We start from the raw sequence: 26,521 nt of genomic DNA on the forward strand, positions 1-26,521 counted from the left end.
AGAGGAGTGTTCACTTCTCAGAGACCCTGCAGGTGACAGGCAGGCACCACCCCAACAGGGCGGCAGGAGAGACTCCCGTGGGGGGTGCCTTAGAAACGCCTTCCTCCTGAAGCCCCCTGGGGCCCTCGTCACCCAAAATGGCTCTGCCACCCCCTCCCCGTGTCCCCCTTCAGCCTACCCCAAACAGTGCATGGGAGATACATACACTAAAAATCATTTGTTGCTTATTTGAAATCCAAGACTTAACTGGGGTCCTGTATTTTATGTGGCAATCTTGTACCGTACAACTCTTTTGTTCTGTTTCAGGTCCGATCAATTTATATTTGGGTGGTCATCTCCAAAAGGTTAAGAATCTCACCCAAACTGTACTTAGTTCAAAGATATAAATCCTGTTTGAATCCTCAGCAACTCAGAATTAAGATGGGAGTTGCATGGTCACCTGACCATTAACTACCTGTCAAATTAAAGTGTATTTATCTTAAACTTCTCTTTAAAAATCGGGCTTCCCTGGTGGCTCAGAGGTTAACGCGTCTGCCTCCGATGCGGGAGACCCGGGTTCGATCCCCGGGTCGGGAAGATCCCCTGGAGAAGGAAATGGTAACCCACTCCAGTATTCTTGCCTGGAGAATCCCATGGGTGGAGAAGCCTGGTAGGCTACAGTCCCCGGGGTCGCAAAGAGTCGGACACGACTGAGTGACTGAACAGAATAGAACAGAACATGAAAACATTTGAAAAATACTCTGGGGCTATCTATTTGACAACTTCAGCCTGTTACTTAGAAGAATATATTCCCATGTTTCTCTGGAACAATCCACTTTAGTACAAGTAAAAAATATTTTAAAATTCTAAACCTAGTCTGTCACTGATGATCACAATACCCAGGAGAAGGTGTGATTGCCTCAGTGAACTGAAAAGTGGCTGCACAATCTGCAATATTCCCCTTTCGAATACACAGCAGTCAAAAGAACGTCACAGAATGCTTGCAGTTTTAAAAGCTGCCTTGAGGATGGGACGCAAATTCTGTCAAAGTCCCCGTTCCCCTGCCTGCCTCCTCCCCACTGAGGGACGGGAAGGCGCCTGACCACTGCACCTGAAAGCACCCCAACACCTCCCTCTGCCAGACGTCCTTGGGCCCAGACGAGGGAGCCTGGCCTTTCTGGTGACAGACTCTTGGGCCATCAGGCAAGCCCCCCGCTCCTGGAACTGAGGAGAAGGACAAGCCGGGAATCGAGGTGGGGAGGAAGACCGCCGTGGCGCCCCCCACTGCCCGCCCACCCTCTTACCGGTGTGCGTGAGCATGTGCCTCTGCAGGGAGCTGGCCCAGGGGAAGACGCGCGAGCAGTGCGGGCAGTTGATCTTCTGCAGGCAGTTGGCGTAGGAGTTGCGCTTCGCCCTCAGGAGCCTGTCCCCGGGTGGGCTGCCCTGCTCCTCGTCGCTGGGCCCGTTGCGGTCTGTGGGCGCTGCGGTGCCCTCGTCCTGGGCGTCATCCTCCGCGTTCTGCAGAAACGGGCTGAACTTGTTGGTGTCTGTGGTGGCCAGCATCTTCTCGATGCTGGCGAACTCCCCACTGGAGTCCAGGTCCACCCCGCTGCTGCCGCGCGCCCGGCTCCGCGTCCCCCTCCTCCGGCCCCTCTTCTTCGACAAGCTGGCGGGGCCCTGCTCGGTGGGTGAGGCTGCCTCTGGGCTGTTGGCGGAGGGGGGTGAGTCACTGCACTCTTTTGGGCTGGTGACGTCGGTGGTGGCTTTGGGGAGGGCACCCCCGATGCCATCTGAGACCTCGGCAGTATCACCAGTCCCCGCTAGCCCCGGCTCGGCCACCTTGGTCTTCAGCAAGGTGGGAGCCGAGGACACGGATGAGATGATCTGGGCGATGGAGGCCAGCGGGGGCAGCTCGTCTGTCATGGAGGGCTTTGGCAAGAGCAGGGGGGGCTTGGGGCGCAGCGGCCGCAGCAAGGCTGGGCTGCCAAGGGTGGAGCTGCCCAGGAGCGGAGAGCTGTTGACCATGGCTGAGGAGTACAGGGGCACGGCGAGCTGAACGGGGCCCTGCAGGGGCAGCGCCGTGGCTTCCAGAGGGCTGGCCGCCGAGGATGCTGCGGCGGAGGCCCCTGGCTTCTCCAGGGGCCCGCTCGTGCCCAAGGTCGCCGGCAGCATGGGGCAGGCTGGTGGGCCCGGGGAGGCCTGCTCGCTGCTCCCAGGTTCCTGCTCAGGCTTCTTGGCCTCCCCGGAAGCAGCCGCGTCCTTGTCTCCTCTCCGGAAGTTCTTGGGGATGGACAGGTCGATGGGCTCCATGGAGCAGTCGTAGGGGGCGGAGGGGCTCAGGAGGGCAGCCGCGTTCTCCTGCTTCACCTGGATCAGGGCCAGGCCCTTCTGGGAGAAGTCCAGGGGCTCGTTGAAGTCGGCGGCGAAGTTGCCGGCGGGCTCCACTTTGACTGCAACGTGCGGGGGCAGAGGCTGGGCGGGGCCCGCGGGAAGAAAGCCGTTCTGGGGCTCTGGGAAGGCGGCCGGGGGCTTGTGCTCGCCCTGGTCGGCGCGGCCTGGGGCCTCGGCGGGCGCGTCGGCGCGGCCCGGGCCGTCAGCTGCCAGGACGCAGCTCTCGATGTCGCGCTCCGGCACGTGCAGGTGCTGTTTGAGCACGTGGTGGACGCAGCTGCGCTTGGCCGAGAAGGCGGCGCTGCACTCCTTGCACGCGAAGGGCTTGCGGGTCTTGGGGCAGCCGCCCAGGCCGCGGCCGCAGTGCGCGCGCATGTGGATGCGCAGCGCGCGGCAGTGCTTCAGGTCCTCGCCGCACAGCCGGCACACAGTGTCCGGGGAGCAGAAGGCGTCCACCAGCTCGGCCGCGCTGCTCGTCACGTACTCGATGTTCTTCTCGATGTCCTTGCGCGTGGCCTTGAGGTGCTTCTTGCGCAGGTGCCGCTCGCAGTTGGCCTTGACCGTGAAGGGGTAGTGGCAGATCTTGCAGATGTAGGGCCGCTCGCCGCTGTGCGTGCGCAGGTGGCGGATGAGCGCGGCCTTGTCGGCGGCGATGTAGTCGCAGATGTTGCACTGGTAGGGCGAGATGCCCAGGTGGGAGCGCACGTGCGCGCGCAGCACCCCCGAGAAGGCAAACACCTGGTTGCAGAAGCGGCAGGGGTAGAGCACCTTGCGCATAGCCGGCGTCTTCTTGCCGCCGGGGCCCGTCATGATGGCCTTGAGGTCCCCCTCCGTGATCTCCTGCTTGATCTTGGCCTCCACGCTCAGCGGCAGCAGCGCCTCCAGGAGGCTGTCCTGCTCCATTTGCGTCTTCACCTCGGCCTGGCCGGGCAGCTCGAGGCGCGGCGGCTGCAGGAAGAGCTGCGCCCCAGACTTGTGCGGCAGCAGGTGGGCGCCGGGGGCAGCCTCCACTGCGCCCTTGAGGAGCTTCAGCGGTGGCGGGGGCAGGCTGGGGCTGACGCAGCCGGGGGAGGCCTGCTGGGTGCTGACCAGGGGCGGGGGTGTGGACGTGGCCACTACCGTGCGAGGTGCGGCCAGGGGCTTTGGCTTCAGAGGGGGCATGTGCTTGAAGACGGCCTGCAGCGGCGTGGCAGGCGCCTTGGCCAGTGGCGGGAGGCCGACCTGTGGCGGCGCGGCCGCGGCCATCTTCAGGATCTGCTGGATGTCCGCCAGCTCGATGGCCGGCTCCCCGGAGATGGGCTTCACCACGATGCTGCTGTCGGGCTGGATGATGAAGCCCTTCTGGAAGGGCTGCAGGGCCAGGTGTTTCACGCTGTCCGCAGTGGCCGGGAGGACGGTGAGCGCCCCGCCCAGGGCAGCAGCGTCGAAGGGGGCCAGGCTGAGCAGGCCGGCACAGCCGGGCTCCTGAGGTAGCTGGCACCGCAGTGCCTGGAGCTGGATCGCCTGGTTGTCGTCCGGCGGCGGCTCCTCGGCCGGTGCGGGCCGCACGTCCTCTGCGTGCTGCAGGCCCAGCACTGCCAGGAAGACCTTCTGGTCCGGGTCGTCGCCCGGCGGGGCCCTGGCCTGCAGCCAGCTGGGGCCCGGGTCAGCAGCCGCGTGCGTCTGCTCGTGCAGGGCGAGTGAGGAGAGCATGGGGAAGGCCTTGTCGCACGCGTCGCAGACGAAGCGGTGCTGCTCACTGATGCACCGGCGCAGGTTTGTCTCACACCAGGCCTGTGGGGAAGCCGGCAGAGAGGACAGTCAGAAACCACTCCCGGCTGCACAGCAGGCCTGGCCGGGCCCTTATCCCAGCACGTGGGGAGCCCACCCTACCCTGCCCTGAGAAAGGAGCACAGCTACGAAGCACCTTAGGAACCCCAGCTGCCCGATGAGGGCGGCAGTCCCCAGGGCCTCGGGGCAGCACGGCAGGAAAGTGCCATAAAGCACCACCACCACAGAGGCCGGGGTCTGTCTTTAACAACGTGGCCCCCACAAACCTAACTGATGGGAACTCCCTGCCATCAGTGGAGGCCGGGCTTCCTCTGACTGTGGGCGGCGGGCACCGCCTGGGAATGGCCTCAAGGCAGAATGGGGGGGCACAGACATGGGTACACAAGTGGGATGTACACATGCGTGTATGTGTGGGTGTGTGCACACTATGCACATGAGCGCATACACACACAATGAGACACCGAGCCTGGGGCTCCTGAAGAATTTCACTGTTGGCATCTTCTACCTCGATTTTTAAAAACTTCAAAGAATGACCCCCAAAGTAGCTTTGGCAGGTGTTTTATAAGCAAAGAAGAATGCAGCTCAGGCTAACAATGACCCAGAACATCTGAACAGAAACTACAACCCCAGAGATATTCAGCTGAGATATGCACGTTAAAGAACCACTGTTAACAATACAGAGTCAATTCAGCTAGGCTTGAGAGGCAGACCGAGCCCAGAGGGCACAGTTTTAAGGAGAGCCCAGCTTGGGTGGGGAAGCTGGGTCCCACTGCGGCCGATGGCGTACCTGAGAGATGCGGGGAAACTTTCGACACGAGAAGTCGGTGAAGCCCAAATCATGGAAGCCGGCAGGGATGGCGGGGTTGCTCTGGATGAAAGGCCGGCCCACCGCATCCCTGGGGAGCTGCTTGTGGACCAGCGCGTTGTGGCGCAGCAGGCCGCGGTGTGTGCGGAAGGTGACACAGCAGACGTCACACCTGCCGGGGGAGAGTGCAGGCCATGGGGCGGCGGCCGCGACTGAGTTCCCAGCCGCCCACCCGCCAGTGCATGGGGTTTCCTCCTGCTTCATTTCAAGTGAGCAAAACAGAGAGGCTATGATGTCAAGAAGCCAACTAGCTCCTGGTGAGCGACACTAAACTCCTTAAAAAAAAAAAAAAAAAGAGGTCCTGCCGGCCCCCGGCACTCCATCTGCACAGACAGCACAGGTGTGAACAGGGCTGGAAACCTGAAGCCACCTGCTCTTTACTGCGTTTATATAATGTGGAGGGAACACGTCCCGCCCCCAGCTCCGTGGATTCTCATCATCAGAAATGTTCAGAAGCCAGACAACAGACTTCCACAGCAGCTGGAGCAGTTACACCAGCATCCCTGATGTGTGACGGGGGTGAAAGTGATCAAACCCTCCAGTGGAACTGGGAGCAGGTGACGGTGGCCGTGTAGCCCAGTTGTGATGCTCCAGCCTCTAAGTAGCGGTTACAGCTTCCGAGGGCACCCCACAGAGGCAGCACACCACCTGACCTTCATCTCCCAGAGGAGAACACGGAAGCTCGGCAACGGCCGGCAACGTGGTGGAGGCCACAGCCAGGGAGCGGCAAAGCCGAGATGCCAGCCCTGTTCACATGCCCACCCCCCCCTGCCACCACCCTGCCTCCCTGTCCTAGAAGGGCTCTTACAAACGCGGTCCACCAGAAGAGCAAAGACTGTCACACTCCACTCAGAGATGACCTGGCCTGGGCCACACGGATGCAGCACAAGTGCCACTTCATAACATAATGGCGTCTCCATTTCCTCCACATTTCACATCAGTCAACCACCATGACATAACCCACACCCCCCGGACCTGCACTGCACACAGATGCCATGACAGCCTTATTTAAACGGAACCGAAACATCCCCAGTCACAGGAGGTCCGTCTCACAGGCTCAGCCACATCAGGCAGTGTAGACCTGGGGTGCTCCCAGGATCGCAGGCAGTCCCCCTGGACAGCACCTCTTTCCAACTACGTCCACATCCACACGTGCTCCCACAGAAATTCCAGGCAGGTCTTTTTCTTGCCTTTCGAGAAGCAACCTGGGGCACAGAGGGGTACAGCGACCTACCCGAGCTGACACTGCACACACCTGAGGGGAAACTCTTTTGGCTTTGAAATTCTCTGCAAACCAAAGATGACGCATCGCCGGTGAGGTGGCTGAGCTTCACAGGTGGCACTGAGGCCAGCACCAAGTCTGTGCAGCGCCACTGCTGTCGGGCCGTGATGGCCCGGCCATCATGGTTCTGTCTCCATCCCACCGCCCTCTTGACACGCCTACCCTCTGTTGAGATTCAGGGTTATCATTCCGTTAAATTTAGCACAGTGGGTTCCCATGAGCCATTTGGAACACAACCTCTTCTTGAGGGGCCGCTGCTTAAGCTCACCAATGGTGATAATAGCCTGGGGGCAGTGACAGCCGCAGGGAGCCCGACGCCTTTAGGTGTGGAAAGATCTCGCAGCTGTGGCCAGCACAGCGCAGCTTCCGTGTCCCTGGGCCCTGCTTCTGGCCACTGTTCAGATCCTCCTGCCCCGTCCCGCCCCCCAACATCGTCAGCCTTCCCCTCTGTCCTGTGTGGGCCCAGAGCCGGTGAAGGAGCAGCCTGGAGGCTGGTCTGTGCCTTCTCTGGTAAGGAAGACGGAGCTGTCCGTGGCGGGCCCTTGGGCGCCTCGCGCCTGAGGTCTACGATGGCTCCCTCCTCCTAGTTAACCATTTGCACTGACGACATATATTTTGTGGAGAATATCTGCAGTGTTTACAACTAATCTTTACCAGCACCAGGACCTCGCAACAAACATCTAAGCTCATGGCACCCTAGCAAACCAGTGAGTGTGTGATCGCCCCCAGCACACAGGAAGTCGAGGCCCCGTCCCGCTCAGCAAGGGAAGACAGCAGGGCGCGCTCCCTCTGCCGGAGGCAGGCTCCGTGATCAAAGTCAGGTAAGGGGGTGGGGTGGGAACTTCATTTTAAAAAAATCACGCACATTAAATATTTCACTCAACCTAAACCATTCTGCTGCTGCTAAGTCACTTCAGTCGTGTCCGACTCTGTGCGACCCCATAGATGGAAGCCCACCAGGCTCCCCCATCCCTGGGATTCTCCAGGCAAGAACACTGGAGTGGGTTGCCATTTCCTTCTCCATTCAGTTGACCCTTATTATTCGCAGATTCCATGTTTGTGAATTTGCCTCCTTGCTAAAAGCTGCAAAGCCACATCAGCATTTGTGGGATGGGGCGGGAGGAATCAGCCGCTCGACACACACGCTCCCCGCTGGGCCTGGTCAAGGCGATGCTCTGCTCGCTGGTTTCAGTTCTGACCGTCGGCGAGCATCCTCTTCGCTGTCTCTTTCCGGCCGCTTCTCCAGCGTTTCGGGGTTTCTTCCTGATGATTCTGTTTAAAATGGTCACCAAGAGCAGTGCTGGAGTGTCTCAGTGTCCCCAACAGCTGGAGGCCCGTGGCGGGCTTTGCGAAGATACGTGTGTGAGATGAGCTACAGTGCCGTCAGCTGTTTGAGCTCAATGGTGATGCGTAAATGGTAAATGTTAAACAGAAATACACTTAATAAAACAAGTTTATGCACTGATTACTACATGAAAATGTGAGCAGAGGCTTGCAGGAAACAAACCCTACGTTTCCTCTAGGAACAACGGTTCAGTGTCTGCTAACTTTGCGTTTCTGGAACCTTTACAGGACGCACCTACTGTGGAACGAGAGCCCACGGCTTGTTCCCTCACCCATCTTTTCTGGGGGCCAAGGTCTAGCTCCACTGAGTGAAGATCTATGTCCTTCTCACCATGTGAGGCCCTGTGACACGACATCTTTGCTTTCTGGCTTTAGACGGTTTAAGGTAGAGCAAGAACTTAGGTTTCTGCAAACCAGACTCGACCAGCACCTAGGCTCTCATGATCATCACTCTTGCCTATTCACACGGGTCTCGTCCACCCTACATTTGACAGAACAACAAATAACAATAAAACCTACCCAATCTGAATCATGTGCAAGTCTGCCCAACTTCATTTTCACAGAGATTCTTCTTCAAAAAGACAAAAAAATTCACTGGTGTATACAGCAAATAATTACAAGCATTACTGACATAAACAGGTTGGGGAGAGAATCCTGACTCTCAGCAGCTGGCAAGTCAGCTGCAAGTGAGAAGGTGGGCGTGGGCAGAGCGCTGCACTCTTGTTGGGGTTTCAACCTGAGAGCTGAAAGGGTTTGAAGCATATGTCTCGACTCGGCTTGCTGTCTGAGCAACGTGTGTGTGTGTGATGTGTCTTTTTGTATTCATAGACACACATGTATTTGCAAGCGTGTGTACCAGGCATATTCAGTTCAGTTCAGTTGCTCAGTCATGTCCAACCCCATGGACCGTAGCACGGCAGGCCTCTCCGTCCATCACCAACTCCCAGAGCTTGCTCAAACTCATGTCCGTTGTGTCGGTGATGCCGTCCCACCATCTCATCCTCCATCGTCCCCTTCTCCTCCTGCCCTCAATCTTTCCCAGCATCAGGGGCTTTTCCAATGAGTCAGTTCTTCACATCAAGTGGCCAAAGTACTGGAGTCTCAGCTTCAGCATCAGTCCTTCCAGTGAACATTCAGGACTGATTTCTTTTAGGATGGACTGGTTGGATCTCCTTGCAGTCCAAGGGACTCTCAAGAGTCTTCTCCAACACCACGGTTCCAAAGCATCAATTCTTCAGCTCTCAACTTTCATTATACTCCAACTCTCACATCCATACATGACTACTAGAAAACCCATAGCTTTGGCTAGATGGACCTTTGTTGGCAAAGTAATGTCTCTGCTTTTTAATATGCTGTCTAGGTTGGCCATAGCTTTTCTTCCAAGGAATATTATAAAATACAAAAATAGAAAATTTTAGATGAGCAAAAAAAAAAAAAAAAATCCTATTACTTTGCTCTTGTGCCCCAGAGATCTTTTTGAGCACCCTCTTTTGAGACCACAGCCTCAGTATGGGCTGTACTGGCATTTCATGTGAGGCGTCTCACATGTGGGTCACACAGGGGATGAGGGTGCCTTGGAAGGTGGTGATGAGGGTTTACTGCCCACTCTCACAGCCGTGAATTTATCTAGGAGTATCTATTTCCTCCTCCATTCTCTTGTTGACCGTCAATCCCCTCCCGTTTCTGGCACGTCGGACCAAGTTTCACACATGGTAGGTGCTCGGCACACACGTGGCAGAAATGCTCGTTGCCAGCCACAGGCCGTGTCCTCAAGGAAGGCGGGTGCGGAGCGGTGGGGGATGGGCATGGGACCCAGACGCTGGGAGTGGGGCGTCGGAGTGGGTGGCCTTGGACAGCGTGTTTCATCTGTATTCCAGCTGCCTGCTGTGTAAAACTTCCCAGACGTGGCTGAGATAAGACTCCCTCAGGACCTTGTGCAAAGCAGGTTCCCAGGGCCACTGCGGATGGGCTGGCACCAGTCCCCAGGGGAGAGGCCCAGGGGCCTGCAAGGGAGCAGGCACACCAGGTGCCTCGTACGTCAGACAAGCTGGGAAAATAAATGACAGTGAGAAACAAGCAAGAGGTCTGGAATCTCTCAGCAGCTTTGGCTGCAGGTTGGGAGGGCGCTCCCCTTGCTGCGGAGCTGGCTTCTCTCCCATCTGTGTGTGGGCACCTTCACAGGGACTGGGAACAAAGGGAACACAATGCCTGGAGAACCGCAAGGCAGAGACCAAACCTCACCATTACTTTACCATGCGAGGAACCAAAAAACCACAACCCATTGCCTGGGAACCACCAGCAAACACAAAAATGCAGAAAACATGGAATTTTAGTCGCAAAGGGATGCCCTGTCCTGTTGCACTCGAGAACTTCACAGAACAGCAGAGAGTCTGCCCTGCCGCTGGTCCACCTGGGAATGCCCTGGGAGAAACGGGTGTCCTCTTCAGTCCAGTCCCTGCCCCCTGCCCTCTGCCTCCTTCCTCAGCAGCCCTCCACCACGCTTCACCCTGGAGCCACAGTCCCAACTCAGAGACTCCTCAGGACATGAAACGAGCCCTCCGTCCACCACAGCACGCCTCTGTTTCCACAGAATTTCAACCAAGGCGCTCCTGTTTCACTTCCGATATGATACAGACTGTCATCTCACAAATAAACTTCTCAAAAAGTGGCAGAGGAGAAAACCAAAATACCCTGCTTGGAAGTCTGAAGCACCTCAAGAGGCTGGCGGAACGGAAGCAAAGAACCCTCCTGGGAGAAAAACGCTGCCTCTGTCACACTTGGACCTCTGTCTGTGGACAGACTTCAAATGAAACCACAGCAGAATAATGTCACTCAGAGATGGTTAGGCTGCCTTTGTCAGCCAGACACTCGGTTCCTCTGGAGGTCCAGTGGGGGTCACTACAAATCTGCAGGCAGCGCGGCTAGCTGCAGACACTGACCTGGGGCTGGCTGCTAACCTCACTCGGGCCTGGCGCCATCGTGAGGGCCACAGCCTCTGGTCGGGTGGTCCCCAGCACTCTCCCCTCACCCCCCGGTTTGGCAGGGGGGAATCTTTCAACCCTGCCAGGAACTCGTGAACAGCACGCTGTGAAATATTTAGGTGGGGTGGAACTGTATTTGGAGACACAGCAGAGGGGGTGCTGGAGGACAATTTCATTTTGCAAGTGATCTGACGACGTGCCAGAGGGAGACTGTACAGATCCGAGAGGTTGCTTGTAGATTTTCTGGCACAGGAGATGGCCCAAAGTTGGAAACTGAGGGTGACTTTTCCAAGTGGAAACTAACTTTGCTGTCAGTAAGATAAATGCATTTAATGGGGGAAAGTGTATCTAGCTGTAGGGCTTAAAGAAGGAAATAAAATTCCATCCACCCTTCAGAGAAGAAACCTTTCTTTTTTTCTTTTTAAGCCACACACTGAAATAGACTGCCATAAAGAAGACAAATTTAAGTAAAAGTGAAATTACTTAACAAAACTCAGGTATGGACATGCTGCCTGCCCTCGCCTTACAGAAGGACGATCACCTACATGTGAATGCCAAATCCTTCTGCTCACAGCAACGGTGTTTCTGTGCCCCAGGCAGCTCACCAGGGCCTGCTGTACCCAGAACACTTGAATTCCAGCACACGCTGGCCAGTGCTTCGAGGAGAAAGGAAGCCCGTTTAGTCCAGAATGCTGGGAGGGCACCCCACTCCTCCAACTGGAGGCTCCTTCCTCCCACGGGGCTGCTCTTTTCCGGGGCAGGGGCAGCAGTTTACTGGGGTGGGGGGTGTGGGGCTGAGGTCTGGGGGCCTGCAGAGCTGGAGCTCCTGGAAGCAGAGGGGCAGGCCGCTGTCTGAGGCTTGTTCGTTCTGCCTGCCGCGGCAGCACCTGCAGTGTCACCGAGGGGTGTGGGAGGGGTGCGGTGGAGACAGGAGGGGCTGGGCTGGGGGTCCCAGGGAAGAGAAAAGCCTCGGGGGCGGCACGGAGCGGAGTGAGCCAAGTTTCCATCGTGGCCCCTGGGATTCAAAGGAACAGATGGCAGGACCGGGGGCTGCTGGCGCTGGGCTGGAGGGAGGCAGCAGATCCCAGGCGCCTGCACCACGGGCCCGCCCCGTCCCTTCTCCTCCAGAGACCACACACACTCACAGTCCCTTGGCACTGGGGATCTGCCCCAACACTGCCTGCGCTGCAAAGAGCGTGCCATGGATGTGGTCAGAGAAGGCTGACCCCCACGGGAGCGGCAAGCCACACTGACCCTGAGTCCCCCTGCCGGTCCCAGCTCAGCTCTGGCCCCTGCAGCAGGCGGACGGGACAGTGAGGCTGAGGTGGGGCTGCGGCTCCAGGAGGTCGGGGAGTGCTCGCCTCCGGTGGCTGGGATCGTCCGTTCGGCTCTCCCAGGACTCGGATGCAAATGAGTGAGATTCAGGCCCAGATCCACGACTGGTCTCGACAAAGCCAGAGTCAGGGTCTCACAGCCACTGGGTGGAGGACTGACGTGCACCGCACTGCAGCCAGCAGGGCCGAGCGCCGCGCAGGCCGCCCTTCCCAGCACACGCCCGTCCTTGCCCCGTGGTTACCTTTCAGGTGAGCACTGCGGAATCCCGGGCTGGCGTGGGCTCTGCGCAGGGCAAGGGGGACAGGAAGGAGCCCGTCTCACAGCAGGGCTGACAGGGAATCAGCAGGACTGAATCACAAGAAAGGCTTCAGCCATGAAGCAGGGAGCCGGCAGCCACTGCTGGCGCGGGTTTCCCGAGTAACCTTTCTGAAGGATCCACAGTGGGAGGGGAGCTCACACGTTCACAGAAGACAGAGTCAAGTCAAGATAAATGTGGACGCAAGACTGCCAGCAGAGGAATAAAGTGGAAACAAGGCCATGAAAAAGCTTTAAAAAAAACGTGTTTTAAGCCCGTGGCTAACAGTTCGGGCCTAACCCATTGCGGGGTTTGCTCGGTAACACCTTGTTCATCTGGGGACCCTTACTCCCACGCTGTTCCATCACGCTTCCCAGTTAAGGAACAGACAGCTGACCTCCACGACCCCAAGAAAGGGTTAAAAACTGTCTTCTCCTTACTCCGCTAAGCATATTTTTGAAGGACTGCTTCGGCAAATTTCAAATGTCAGGAAACACGTTTCTTTAGAATATCGGGTTTCCCCAAACATCTAAGGGAGGCGATGCACGGTAGTTTGAAGGCACCAAGTCCATTCACGCTTCTGACCACCGAGGGTTCTGCACATTTGGATCACATCATTTCGGAGGCAGGACTCAAAACGAAATTTAGATGGCCGTTCAGTTACCCAATCTTTACAAAAGCGAAAGAGATAAAGGTGGTTCTTCATATGATAAAGACTACAGGCCAAATTGCTCTTCTGTTCTCGGTCAAGCCAACATCAACAGTACCTGGAGAAGCCCTGGAATTTGCCGCCTTCTCTCGGTCAGTGGAAAGGGATTCCCAGGGAGCAACGGGAACCTGTAACTCTTAAGTGTTGTGAGGTTTAAAATATTAAAAACAACACGTGTTCTAAACATTAGTATCAGAAGTAAACATTCACTGAGTATTACAGTCTGAGCACTGTGGCTGCCCCCTCATCCTCACAACGGTCCCCAAGTCCATCTCCCAGATGGGGAGGCTGAGCCCAAGGTCACTGAGATGCCGGCCACAGGTCACACTGCAGCGGGCTGCCGTTAGGAGCACGGAGATGGCAGGTGCCCCCGGGCTTTGTATGCCCGGGGCCTGCACAGCGGCTGCTCCGGGAGTCCTCCCCACACCCCATCATCAGAACCTGTGAAATGCCCTGCTGAGAAAGCGGCAGGCACCCAGCTCCCTTCCTTGAGATACTGAATGTCTTGCTCGTTATAGTGTTTTAATCGAGGGACTGACATTCCTGTTTTAAACGGATTTCATGCTTCGTTTTTCCTGTTCTGTCTTCAGAGGCGAGAAGGGGTGAGTGCAAACAACCTCTTGTCGGGGCCCCACCCGCCTCAGACATTCCTCTCCCCTCCTGCCCACCCTCCCTGCCCTCCCTCGCGTCCAGGCCAGAGAACTGACATCCGACAGCTGCACTAATCTCTCCCAGTTGCTGGGAGCAACGGTGAGGGCCCTGTGACAGGGCCCTGGCCCGCGGCAGCCTGCCCTCCCCACGCCCAGGAATCCGCGGGGCTGCACAAGGCGTCCTGACGCCCTGCGGGCCTGCTCGACCCAAGTAACTCAGGGTGAAGCTGGGCAGGTCCAGGGACCGGCTCAGCAGGGGCTGGGGTGAGCCCGGGACTGGCGGCCACACGGCCCCGCGGGGCTGAGTCACAGACAGGCCCCTGGGCAGGGCGGGGGTGGGGGGCAGCCCTGACAAAGGTGCTCCAGCTTCCGTCCAGTCAGGGGAGGGGTCGTCCCCCGCGTGCCCCCCAGTGTGTTTCAAACCTGCCTCCGTCTGGCTGGACGTGGGCCCCCGGGATCTTGAAAACGAGATGCTGAAGCGTATTCTGTGATACCCCTTTCCTATATTTAGGATGACATTTAGCAAGCGTGGGACCCGCGCCATGTGAGCTGGTCTCAGGGCCCCCATGCAGGTGATGGAGTGTGCAGGGGAAGAGGCACAGTGAGGGAGGCGGCCAGTCCTGGGAGCCCAGCGGCAGGCTCTGGCGCCACCCCGACCCCCCGCAGCCCCCGCCCTCCTCTGCAGAGCCCCCTCGGGGCCCCACCTCCTAACCCCTAATCCCAGGGCATCGGGGTCACATCTTCCTCACAACCAGCATCCACACTCACACGGGACTGCAGGGGTGCACTGCCGTAACCACACAGCTGCCTCTGCTCGAACCCGGGCGGCTGCCCCGTCCGGCCCGCACGCGATCCCCTGCACTGTCATAGCCCCTCCCACTCGTCTCTACTGTCGCTGCTCTCCTCCTAAGTCTGGTCGAGAGCCTGGCACACAACAAGCACCCGTTCATCTGCTGGATACGTTTTAACGGAATTAAAAAATTATTACCCAGTCTCCTTTAATTAAGAAGTCGTATAAGATTATACAAGAACTTCTGCAAAACTTCCCCCTCAGATACAGCTAACTCCCCAGTGACCACCCAGCTGTCCCCTCTCCCAGCCAGGCCCCCATTAGCCAGAGACCAGTCACTCAGACACTGAAAGGTGTCTTTTGCGACAAAGCCCTCCCAGCCGCATGTGGACTGCTGGGGGCTTGGTGGAAAGTGCGTATTCCAACCAGATGGGCTGCGATCATGCCCCCTGCACTGGCTGGTGAAGACTGTATGACAGTGAGAATGTAAGACATGTCACTGACAACTTTTGCACTGATGTTACATCTGGACATATCGATACACCAGCAAAGTGTGACCCACTTTACGACCTCCTCTTCGTTTTTAGGGCATGGCTCCTAGAAAACTGAATGTGGCCCTTGCGGCTCCCCTCGTGCTCACGCTGGCCGCTGCTGACCCGGACTTCCCTCCCGCTGACTCTCCTCGGGGCAGCGGACAGCCTGCTACTCTGTTCTATTCTTGTAACCAGGCCCGATATTCAACACCAGCAGAGCCTTGCACAGGGATGTCCCCGCTGCATCCACCTGCTCCTTCAACACTCTTATCACCTCCAGTCCCCAGGGCCAGCTTTCAGGAGCCTCTGCTCCTCATCTGGGGGGCTGGACACAGGGCCGAGTCACTGCTGGTCACGTCAGGGCAAAAGCGAACCCAGCACTCAGAGACACAGTCACCACAGCGGCTTCGTGTCCTCCTTTTGCTCCAGCGCCCACTTCGTTAATGTGAAACACAGGGGACTGCAGGAGAATGGCCTCGGCGTTTACACGAGTTTGGATTTCCAGTGATTTTTATTAAGGAACAGTGGGCCCCTTGCCAGCTTTAGGGTGGGGGGTAAGGGCAGGAGAGCGCGCGAGAGAAGCCAACAGCTGTTTCGAGTTAGAAACTTCTGTCTAAACTGGTAGCATCCCACTGTGGTTCTGCTGCCTTTGGGGTTTGCAAATGGAGTGGATGTCTATTTTAGCTCTGGGTTAACAAGCAGTCTCTCCCACCAGCTACTGTCACAGTTCACTGCCCAGCTGGGCCCTGCTGGCTCAGGCCTGCCTCCACGGCATCCTGAGAGCAGGCAACTGCGTGGAGGGCAGAGCAGAGAGGGGAGAAGGGAGTTAACTCTGTTCTGTAATTAACTCCTCTGGTTTCCAGACACAAGTCCCACCCACTAGACCAGGCCGGCTAGTGGGCCCGCAGCAGACGCGGGGCAGCCTCTTCTCACAGCTCTGCCGGAGGGGCCCACTGGCCACAGGACTCCTGTGGTCCCCTCCCCAATCAAACGGAGCCACCACCAAGCGGGTGAGGGAAATGGGCGGGACTGGAGGTTTAACGTTACAGCCATGGAGTCCCAGTGGGTGAACTATGTCCCAAATCACGTGGAGCACTGAACCAGCGTCCGGGGCAGTTCCCATGCCCATCTTCTCCGAGCGGCAGGCCCGGCCAGGCCCCGGATTAGGTGCCCATCCGGGAGGCCCCGCTCCAGGAGCGCCCACGCCCTGGGCCGGCCAGCACCGACGAGGGACACCTCATCTCCCCATCACCGCCACCCACTGCGATGCAGGCTCCAGCTGCCCAGAAAGCTCTCCCGAGAGCCCAGTTGTTTCCCGTCGGAGAGAATCGCCTAGAAGACAGTAACAGGGTAGTTCTAGAGATGTTTCTGATCACAGACTAATGCCCTGAGTGAAAGAAAACCTGGGGAGGGGCAGACACGAGTGGTGAATGAACAAGGCGCCCCACGGAGTTTGGTCAGGGGTGCCAGCGGGGGCTGGGTCGCCGAGGCGATGCCTGCCTCTCTGCCCACGATGCAGCATGTGAGGCTGGTATGGTAACGTGGGCCCCGTGTGTGCGTCCTGGCTCCAAAGGACACTGTCAGCAGTCACCACCCCTGCCAGCCCACACCCGGGGTGCTGCGGACGCTTAGGAAACCAGGAAGTCAAGCTCCTGACTCTCCCGGAATGACAGGGCCTATGAAAGGAAGAGCTCAGGGCTTTTCTTGGTAGACAGAATGTCAACTGTGAAGAGGCGGGTTTCAGAGTCCGAGGATTTCCGGCCTGAAAGGGAACCCGGGGCGAGCTGGCCCAACTCCCCTTCGTGGCTTCGACACCGCTGGTCCAGGCCCACGAGGGCAGTGGTGGGACGGGGCCCTGGGCCTGACCGCCCGGCTGTGCCCACCCATCACACTCCTCGATTCCCTTGGACAGGGCAGTCACTTGGAGACATTTTCTAGCACTTCAACTGCTTAGACTTTAATCTCCCCATAAATTCTTTTTTCTCTCTAATGGAAAAATGTCAAGCTAATGTGATGAAGGATAATGGAATCTGACACGGCTTTAAGTTGCTGGATAATTAGATTTCTCCCTTAAACACAAACGTCTTTACTGCATCAGACCTTTTCACTCCTCAGACACAACCGAACACGTGCCCCCAGGAAGGAAATCTGGTCCATGGACCGGTGAGTCAGACAAACAGACGTCCACATTTCTGCACTCACAAGCTGCCTTCTGAAACCCAAAGCTGCAGCCACGTACGCCCTGGCTTCTGCACTGGGAACCTTCAGCTGGGCCTCTCAGGACACGCTACTTTCAACTCTCATGAGGCCTGGGGCTCCCCAGGGTAAACCTTCTGGAGGAAGAGGGGTCTGCCCAGCAGGATCACTGGGCTCCCTGCCTGATGACGACACAGGGATGAAGGTGGGGGAGGAGAGCTGAGGCCCCCAGCCCAGCCCCAAATTCTGCCAGAGGCTTCATCACCACCTGCTCGTCCTGCCTGGGACCACCGAGGATCAGAAAATCCGCCCCCCGTCATCGCGGGCTTCATTCAGGTGCCGTGTCCTGCAGGACAGAACTCGGTCTTCCCCAAACGCTTTCCTGGCTTCCTGTGCTACTGGCCCAGTCCACATGCCCACGAGCACCTGCCCTGCCTGCACCCTTACCACCCATGCGGGTACACCTAACAAGCACTGGAGATGCAACACCTTCTGTGCAGAAAACATGTCTGCTGCCCAGGGTCCTGTGCTAGGAGGCTCCCCGTGTGCAGGGACTAAAAGGGGTGGCCCAGGGGCCCTGCTCAGAGTGCAGGAAGCACTGGGACCCTGGGGAAGCCTCCTGCGGCCGCAGCCACCTGTCTGGCCCTGTCGGTGCCGCCAGCACTGTGATGGGCTCAGCCACAGGCTGGAGGGACGGGAGTGAGGTGCATCACACCCCGCACGCAGCACGGCCTGCCCGGCCTGCTCCTACCTCAGCGGGTTGTCTGAGTGTGTCTCCATGTGGGTCTCCAGCCCATACTTGCACACGAACTCCTTGAAACAGAGTGGGCAGTGAAACACCTCCTCAGCTTTCCTCTCCGCATCACCCAGCTGCCCGTCCTCCACCATCTGAGGGGGAAGGAGAGACACGGCATCATGAGGGACTCCCGTGTGCTCTGCCCGGGTGACCAAACATGCCCCCTACCCGCTCCCTCCTGCTTAGCCCCCTCATTCAGCTGATGTCCACGGAGCGCCTAGTATCTGCCAGGCGCTGGGAATAAAGGGGGAACGACAGGGGAGGCCCCAGGGCTGGGGAAGCCCCCGTTCTAGCTGGAGAATGAAACAGCCCAGAACAACAGAACAAGCTCTTCGCATCATCAGTGGGCTCAGCCAGGGGCTCCACAAAGCAAGGACGGACAGGCGCGCTTTTCCCTAGGGACCTTATGAAACAGCGCAGGGAAACACAGCTGAAAAACCTGGGCGTGGGGGTCTGCTAAGTCCCCAGACGGAGAACCTGAAGGCTGGGGCGATTTCGGCCAGGAGCCCCGGGGCTGCATGCACATTTGTGCGGGGGCAGGGTGGGGCGGACCTTTTTGGCCGGCGCTGGGTCTTCCTTCTCCGACTCCGCATCATGACTCAGTTTCCTCTTGGAGGACAGCCGCCTGCGCTTCAGTGGGGATGGGGGGGCTGTGGCTGGAGAGCTGTTGGGGTCCTTCTCGTGGATCTTCATGTGTCTGCAAAGAACACACACAGACAATGTGATCTAGGAAAGAAAACTGGGTTGGTTTATTTAAACTGTCTTCTATTTGGGCACTGGTACCTAAAAGTTTTCCTTAGTTAAGAGATACGGGTGTAATTTATATAGTGACTTCGTTTTAAAAACCTTATAATCTCCTTGAACCCCTCTAAAAGCTCTCACAACGAAGTGCTGGCCAAAAACATGGCTCAGTGCCTTGCTCTCTGCTGGAAGATGTTCATGAACTTCGCTGGCACCAAAGAGAGGAAAACAAACCATCTGATGATCTGCTCCACTTATGCAGACAAACTGTACTATTTTGGGACACATGATTCTATAGGCAAAAGGAGTCCCAGGTCCTACTACCAGTTCACTTGGCGGCCCCAGAAGCCACCCCGTCTGCCAGGAGAATGTGTCCTCCCTCTTCTGCCTTTGGGAGCATGCTGGGGCCAAATGTGAGCACTGCTGACCGAGCACATGTCTGAAGTGCCTCCGACCTGAAAGCCTGCCCTTGCTCTTCGAGGTCTTACGTGAACTCCCAGATCATGAGAGCGGCTGGGACGGTGGTTAAGTTCCAACCCTGACATTTGCAGGACCAGGAATATACGTGCAAGGAAGGATTACATTAGTGTGTACATGCCTCTTCCAGAGAGAGTGTTATGGGCGACCTGACTTAAGTGGCCTTACGTTATCAAGTTCTAAAGCAAACATTCTAGGAACCAGGTCCCGAGAGCTATAGGAAAGAGAGAATGGCATTACAGAAAGAGAGTCTGTCTCAATCTCCTCGCTTTGTGACATGAGAGGGTGACTGCTCCTAATGACAGTCATCGCTGGCATCACCATCGCTGAACAGGGTTAAACTGAGCCAGATGTCGGAATGTAGCCCCGCTGTATAACTAAGTCTCTGATGGGTTATCGTACTGGAGACGTTCTCAGGGATGGGAAAAAACAGCCACGTTTTCATAAATGATCCAGTCACACTTCTAAAAAGAAGTTCTGTTCAGCTCATGCTCACTCTCTGCTGCACTTTATTTACGGGAGACAGGCTTGGGAGGAAAGGGCCGAGAAGCTCATGAACCATGAGGAACAACGGTTCAGGCTCTCAGGCCAATGATTCAACCGGAGGCTAGATTCGTCACCTCTGCCTCCAGGGACACCTGTGAGTCCTCCTCCTGTGAGTGTATGGAGGCGAGGGCCAGGGCATCCCTGGTTCTGATCCTGCAGACATATTCCTGAGGGTGGAGGGGTCCCTGGGCCAGCCCCTGACCACACTAACCCCTTTCCAAAGAGCACCAGCCCAGTCATCCACCAGCAGGTGAGATGTGGCCTCACCTTTGAGGAGTGGGTTCAGGGAAGGTGGCTCAGGCCAACCCTCTGCTTTCTTAGGGGGACTCAGTGTGGTGGGTCAGAAAGATCTAGTGGAAGAAAACGGAAAAGAATCACAGACAACCGTCATGCCTACGTCCACACAATTCCTTGCTCAGGTTACCAGGGAATGAAGCTTTATTATTCTTCTTGGCCCCTTAAAGCCTTCGGAGAGTTAATGGGAGACAAACAGCTTTGTTCTAAGCACCCCCTCTATTTCAAGGTGGCTGAGAGTTAGGGAGACCATCAGTTAATATCAGTGTATGGAGGAAAAAAAGATGGCTGGCAAGTTTCTTTCAACATTTATCATATGGTGCATTCCAATTTCAGAAGAGTACAAGAAAAATTTTTTTTAGGCATCTAAGAATTGAGGAAGTGTGATAATACTAAGGGATGTGAATTAGTCCCAGACCCATCGTTTCAACAGATCACTCAAAATCAACTTCAGAAATGAATACCCTTCCGCAGCCAACAGGCTACCGGCGCGATTCACACGAGGCCATGAGCACTGTGAGAACGCTGGGATCAGAGCTGACGACCGCAGCAGCTCACGAGCTCGTCTCAAGCTGCACCTTGTCTATCATGTGGCACCGACGGCCATGAGATTGGTGCTTTATGGTCTAGCTTCTGGGATTTAGGAGGGAAGTGGTTTTCAGGGAGCAGAGGAAGAAGGGGAGACTGGAGCCGGGAACCTAACCCTGACTAAGATCGCCATTTCGCAGATGAGGCCGCTGAGGTGCGTGACACGCCAGGGCCTCACAGTCGTGCCAACTCCAAGGTCTGTGCTGTCTCCCAGACTGTCTCAAAGGCCGGGCCTCTGCCCCTCTGTTCTAGAGCACAGGCCGGAACCTTGGGGCTCTTCCCTGAGCCCGACACTTCCTCCCCGAGTGGCTGCAGCCCACTGTCTTGCAATTGTCACCCAATTCTAACCTGCAGGAGAAGGAAGGGCTCCAGGTTGGGTCTTGAAGCTCCCACCTCCAGCCCTGACTTGTTGCTGATGGCAGGGGGACAGGACAAGGGCAAGGTCGTCTCTGGGGCCTGGAGGCGAGGACGAGGCTCCTGAACACGCCAGCTGCTCTGGCTCCCTCCCTGAACGCAGTCAGAGCCTCAGTTCAGAGCTGTGCTCCTCCAGAGTCAAATCCTGCTTACTGGCCAAGACACGGGGCCTTCCCAGCCTGTCCTCGCAGCAACGGGAGGTCCACGCTCTGGAGGCTCACTTAACAGCTCGATTCGGGGCGTTTCTGGACTTGTATGAAATCTCAGTTACAGACTCTTCCTACCCTGTCCCCTTTTCTTCTCTCCAATAGCAGGAGCGGTCACAGGAGTGTCCACTTCCTCCCAGACGCTCACAGGAAGTGGGGCGAGTTGCCATGAGGAGCCACTGATGGCCTCTTCCCTGCAGAGCAGGGCCAGAACAGGGAAGGGCGGGCAAGGAGGAGATGACCCCATTTCTCTTCTTTAGAAGACTTGGCTCTGTTGTTCTTCCAGGTATCATTTCAAGGGCTAATTCATCTAATTTCTAAGTTCCATCCTAAGAACCAACAAATTACATGAGCCTCAGGCCTGGAAGTGGGGTGAGATGCTGTCCAACCACCCATGTGGCACAGAACGTCCCTCAGCCCTGTGCCCCCATTCAGTTCTGACTGAATACTTCAGCAACAAGAACTCTCCATTTCAACAAGGCCAAGTGTTAAGACCATCTTCCTTGTGTTGAGTCAAAACTTCTGTCCTTCCCTTAAACATCTGTCCTCGGGGGTGAAAGTCAGTCTGCCTCCTCTGCTGCAGGGCAGCTCCTCGGATAGTTCATGGTGAGGTCTGCGTCTCTCCAAAGTTCCTCTACTTGGAACCAAACAGCTCTGACTCTTTCAACCCGCACCTCCCAGTTCTGCCCTCCAGAGTTCTCTGCTGGTAGAACTGGTCGCTACTCATCTTGGAATATTGTCCCATTTGTGAATACCCTTCAAGAAGTGACGGGTCAGAAGTAAACACCCGTTTGGATGTGGTCTGAGTGTGGGGCACACACGGGGCTGGAATGACACGTCCTGAGGTCGTGCAGATGGGGTTCCGGGTATAGGTTTAACAGCGACGCCACCCCCTCAGCTCCCGCTCAGACCCCCGAGAGTCCTCCCATCAAACTGCCACGGAGCCCCGCGTGCTCCACCCCACATCTGCGGCACAGAAGCCTTGTCTCATGTGCCGTGGATGGGGCCGAGCACTGGTAGCAACTTTTCTGCAAAGCAGCTGAGTGATAGGAATCTCAGTTTTAATCCATATGCCCTTGATTCCAATAATTCCACTCCCGGAAACTTGTCTTTAAGGCTAACAACTGGAAAACAGTTCAAAGACCTACGCACAAGGATGAACTCCGATGGAAACGCGACAAACACTGCCTGCCACAGGATTCCTGGCTGACGGGTCCTGACACTGGGTGCTGACTGCCCCGCGTCCCTCTGGTTCCTCCCCCGCACTGGGCCGGGTGAGCTGCTCAAGCACGGATTCAGGCCCCCCTCTTCATCAGCGCCTCTGGCGGTCCACTCTTGGACCTGCCCGCTTCTGGGGCCTCACCTGCGGGCCCCTGCCCTGGTCCTGGCACATTCACTCCGGCGTTCCCCACACCTGCTCAAGCGAGACAGCTGCTGGACCCCAGTCACGTTCTTCACCCCTTCACGCTGCTCACAGGGCGGTTCACCATCAGAGCAGGAGGCTGACACTTTCTGGACGTTAAGCGTTAAACCTCTCCCAGGCTCATTCTTCCATGTACCAGCAACCTTGCGTAAGTCCACCAGGGAGAAAAACACCCCACAGAACTGCGAAATGAAACCTTCTTATCTCGGGGGTAAGAGGCCTTGAAAAACCTGCTGCAAGTGTAAAGGAGCGCCTTGTAGAAGGTGTCCCAACGGCAGGTCTCAAGCCTCCTCCAAGCTTGCTCGCATCTGATTTATGAGTGAAGGTCAAAGCTCAGGCAGGATCTAGATACCGCCAGGGTCTGCTGGCTTCTCAGTCTGAATTTCCACACAGGTTTCACTGATCTGGGGTCTGAAAGACCTGACCCTCTGAGTGAACGGCATCGTGAGGAAGGTCACCCTTTTCAGTCAACAGGATGCGAACCGTACACTAAACCAGCGCCCAACACCGCTCGGAGCCCCGCCAGACTGCAGTCAACAGGTTCACACAGGTTTTTACAGCCTCATTACGGACGACTCCCCATCCCTACCCTGGGCTGGCTGTGCTTTTAGAACAAAGCCTCGTGATAACTAGAGAGGGAATGGACGAGATTAAGAGGCACTGCAGCCCTACGGCCTACTTTCTGGGCTGAAGAAAAGTTAAATCTCCAGAAGGATTTGTGTGTTTTCCCATCAGAAGCTGGGGGAGGAGTTCCAGGGTGCGGAGCCGAGAGTGACCGTGTAAGTCAATCAGGTCCTGGGCTGGCAACGCCCAGGCGGGGAGTGAAGGCAGGCGGACACGGGCCCACAGGCACCTTCTTGTGAGCAGGCATTGTCAGGGCACTCTGGTGGACTGGTCGGATGCTGCACACCTCCAGCGGGCAGGGCCCCTGCCGTGAGCCACGCGGCCAGTGAAGGTTGCGACCACAGAGGCTTCCTCCTCATCCCCGACACTCAGGGAAAACGTGTCCTGAGACCAGGGGGCAGCTCTCCTTGCGCCAGCCACAGCCTGGTCCGCTGCCACACCAGGACGACTCGGCCGTGTGGGAAGTTACGGGGTCTCAGCTCAAGGCAGGCACAGCCGGGGTCTAGGGCCACGGGACTCGTGAGCACGCACCTGCCTTGCCCTCTCTGCAGCCCCGCTGTGTTCCTGCTCCGTCTCAGTCTCATGGGAGGCCTCGGGACAGACACTTCTGCACCAATGGGCCGGGCCGGGGTCACGACGCCTGAGGAACGTCTCCCCTCTCGCCGGCTGTGTTCCTCTCCAATGCCCTGCTGACACTGGGAGCCGCTGCCTTCAGAACAGGATCTCAGGACAAGCCTCCGGCCATCGGCAGTCTATTCAGACGACAGAGCTCGTAGGACTCCTTCTCAAGTCCTCCCCTCCTGACCTTCAAATCCAGCGCCAGGAGCTTGGCGGTCAGCCCCTGTCAGTAAATACCAGCTCGTACAAACCCCTGTTCCAGCCCTGCTCCTCACAGCCTGGCCTTTGAATCTAAATTCCCTGAACCCTCTTGTTTCCCCTATTTGCCTGCCCTTGTTCTGCTAAAACAATCTTTCACTTACTGTAATACTCTCCATGAGTTATTTGGCTCCCTTGTTTAGAATACTCACGAAGACACTCAGTACCTATTTCCATGTAAAACTACGCATTTTGAAAAGAAAGAAGGGAAGACCCCAGAGGTTGCGTGAGCTGACTGCTGGCCTGGTCCATTCTGTGTTAATGCAGAGAATCAGAGTGACCGCTCTCCTCTCCAACAGCACCTGGCGATTTCAGGGCAGCCGTCTGGTACATGGACTCTTCTCACCCCCAAGCTGAACGCTTCCATGTCTTCAGCCTCTCTGAACGCCTAGGGCCGGCTGTGGCCCAGCAGGGCCTGGATCTGGGGTCTTGGGCGAGGCAGGCCTTCAGTTGGGAGCCATCCCCTCTGAGGGCAGCATCTGCCACTTGTCCCCCCCAGAGAAGGCCCTTCCGTGGCAAAGATCTAAGAACCAACGCTTCACGGTGGGATGGAAGCACATGAGGCACCCAGATCTTTGGCCCTGAAGGAAGCTCGCCTTCCCCTTCTACCCAGATGGCAGAACCCAGCTGTTCACATCCTTTTTCAGCGAGGAGGAGGAAGAGATGACTCTCTGGGGAGTAAGGGGGTGCCCAGGCACTCTGGGCTGCTCCCCAGCCTTTAAAAAGAGGAACAAGAAGTGCCTGGGCTGGGCCATTCGAGACGGCCTGCTGTGCCGCAGGGGGAAGGCTGCCATGGGTGTGGGTGCAGGAGGTCACCACCACAGTGGGGACACCATCCGGCACAACATGGGGGCCTGCGAGAGACAGAGAAAATGAACAGGGCTCCACAGATGAACATCACCTGGGAACACCAGCTAGACCACACAGCCCTGCCTCTAAGTGTGGCTTATGGCACTGCATCTAAGCAGAAGGCAGGCTCGCTGGAGCGACACACAGGGCCACGTGATGTGCTGTGGGGGAAGGAGGGTCCAGGTGTGCCTGTGTCCTCGGCTGAACCCCAAGCCATTGCAGACCTCAGTCTTCCTGTCTGCAAAATGGGCAGGCCTCCTAATGGCGCTGGGTTATATAAGCCGAGAGTGAGGCTGGAGAGCAACTGCCACGTCCCAGTGACCCATTATGCAACAGCATCTCTGGTTTAAGGAAACACACTCTCTCCTCGCTGAAGGCCAACAAGCTCTCCATCAACCCGGAGCCCTGCAGGAAGCAGAGGAGAAAGGCCACGGAGGAGGAAGAAGGTGAGCACACACACACCCCGCGAGTGGGATCTTGTGTGGTAAACACACGTGCTAAGATTTTTGTATTGCTCATTCACTCTTTTTTTTTTTGGGGGGGGGGAGGGTGTGTAAAATTTGCTGCTAATCACCTTCCTTAACAAATCAGAAAAAACGTTGACAGTTTCGATGTTTGCTAGCACCAGCTTGTTCAGCCCAAACAGGTTGGACAAGTTGAATATTTAAACAAAGGTGGAAAAATGTGAGGCATAAAGCGGGGCGTGCTAAGTGGCCTGCAGCCAGCGCCCTGCAGGTTTAAGTTTGTGATCGAACGCTGGCGCCCTCTCTCCCTCTTCCAGGTTATCAAACTGAACGGGACACAGACTCGGGATCGGCTCAAAGTTCTTGCCCGTCAGGTGACGGGGGCATGTGTGAGAGAAGGCAGCAGAGGCCGGCTCCCCACGCCGCATCCCATTCCAGGGCCTTGCCACCCGTGACCGGGCACCACTGCCAGGCCGCTCAAGTGTAGGCAAGCAAGGGCGCTCCAGATTTTGATGCCATTCACCACTTTTACCTGGTGCAACCAAGCTTTCGAAATATTTAGACAAGATAGGTCAAAAACACCGTATCACCTGCACCCAACATTTCTTTTGCGTCGGCTTAATCTCCAACACAAACTAAGAGACAAACACCGCCTCTGCCAAAGCAGAGGACAAACTAACTTGTAAACCTCAGCATCCATTCAGCCAAACGGTAAGAGACAGTTTAATCAGGAAGCAGATCAGAAACGTGAGAAACAGTGATGCAAAGAAAAAGAACCACCTGCCATGCTGGGATGGTCCTATGAATAAATTCTCTCCAGCATAAGCGGACTTAAACTGGTCCTTCAGAAGAAAACGCAGAATCACACTGAGAGATATTTTTCAAACATCCTTTCAAAAAATACAATAAGCTCTGCTGGAGGGGCTGAAGGGGTAGCACTGCTATTTCCTTACACTTAGTGTCTCCCATGAGGAATGAAATCCTATGCACGTTCCTGCCGCCTGTTCTTTTTCTCAGAGAAGAGCGGTGGCTTTCCACCACGGGCAGACTTCTCAAATGTAAAGTAGGAATTCTGAAAAGGACTACAGACTACCATCCAACAG

The 26,521-nt window shown here is 56.6% G+C and overlaps 1 protein-coding gene across 10 annotated transcripts in view; it reads right to left on the bottom strand.

The window, feature by feature from the left end:
* Positions 1-26,521, bottom strand: part of RREB1 (ras responsive element binding protein 1) — a 162,898-nt gene that overhangs the window by 14,318 nt on the left and 122,059 nt on the right. For 9 of the 10 annotated variants that reach the window (XM_055406706.2, XM_055406702.2, XM_088831063.1 and 6 more), the window contains 4 exons: positions 18,469-18,613; positions 17,872-18,008; positions 4,928-5,117; positions 1,284-4,143 (listed from right to left, as the gene is read on the bottom strand). In XM_055406706.2, the coding sequence (XP_055262681.2) occupies positions 1,284-4,143; positions 4,928-5,117; positions 17,872-18,008; positions 18,469-18,613 (3,332 nt within the window). Of the gene's footprint in view, positions 1-1,283; positions 4,144-4,927; positions 5,118-17,871; positions 18,009-18,468; positions 18,614-22,545; positions 25,284-26,521 lie in introns of those variants that run through there. The other variant, XM_055406708.2, reaches the window with a different exon arrangement.

Source organism: Moschus berezovskii, chromosome 23 (assembly GCF_049115385.1).
Source record: "Moschus berezovskii isolate FMDL1 chromosome 23, NW_MosBer_1.0, whole genome shotgun sequence".
Classification (NCBI taxonomy): domain Eukaryota; kingdom Metazoa; phylum Chordata; class Mammalia; order Artiodactyla; family Moschidae; genus Moschus; species Moschus berezovskii.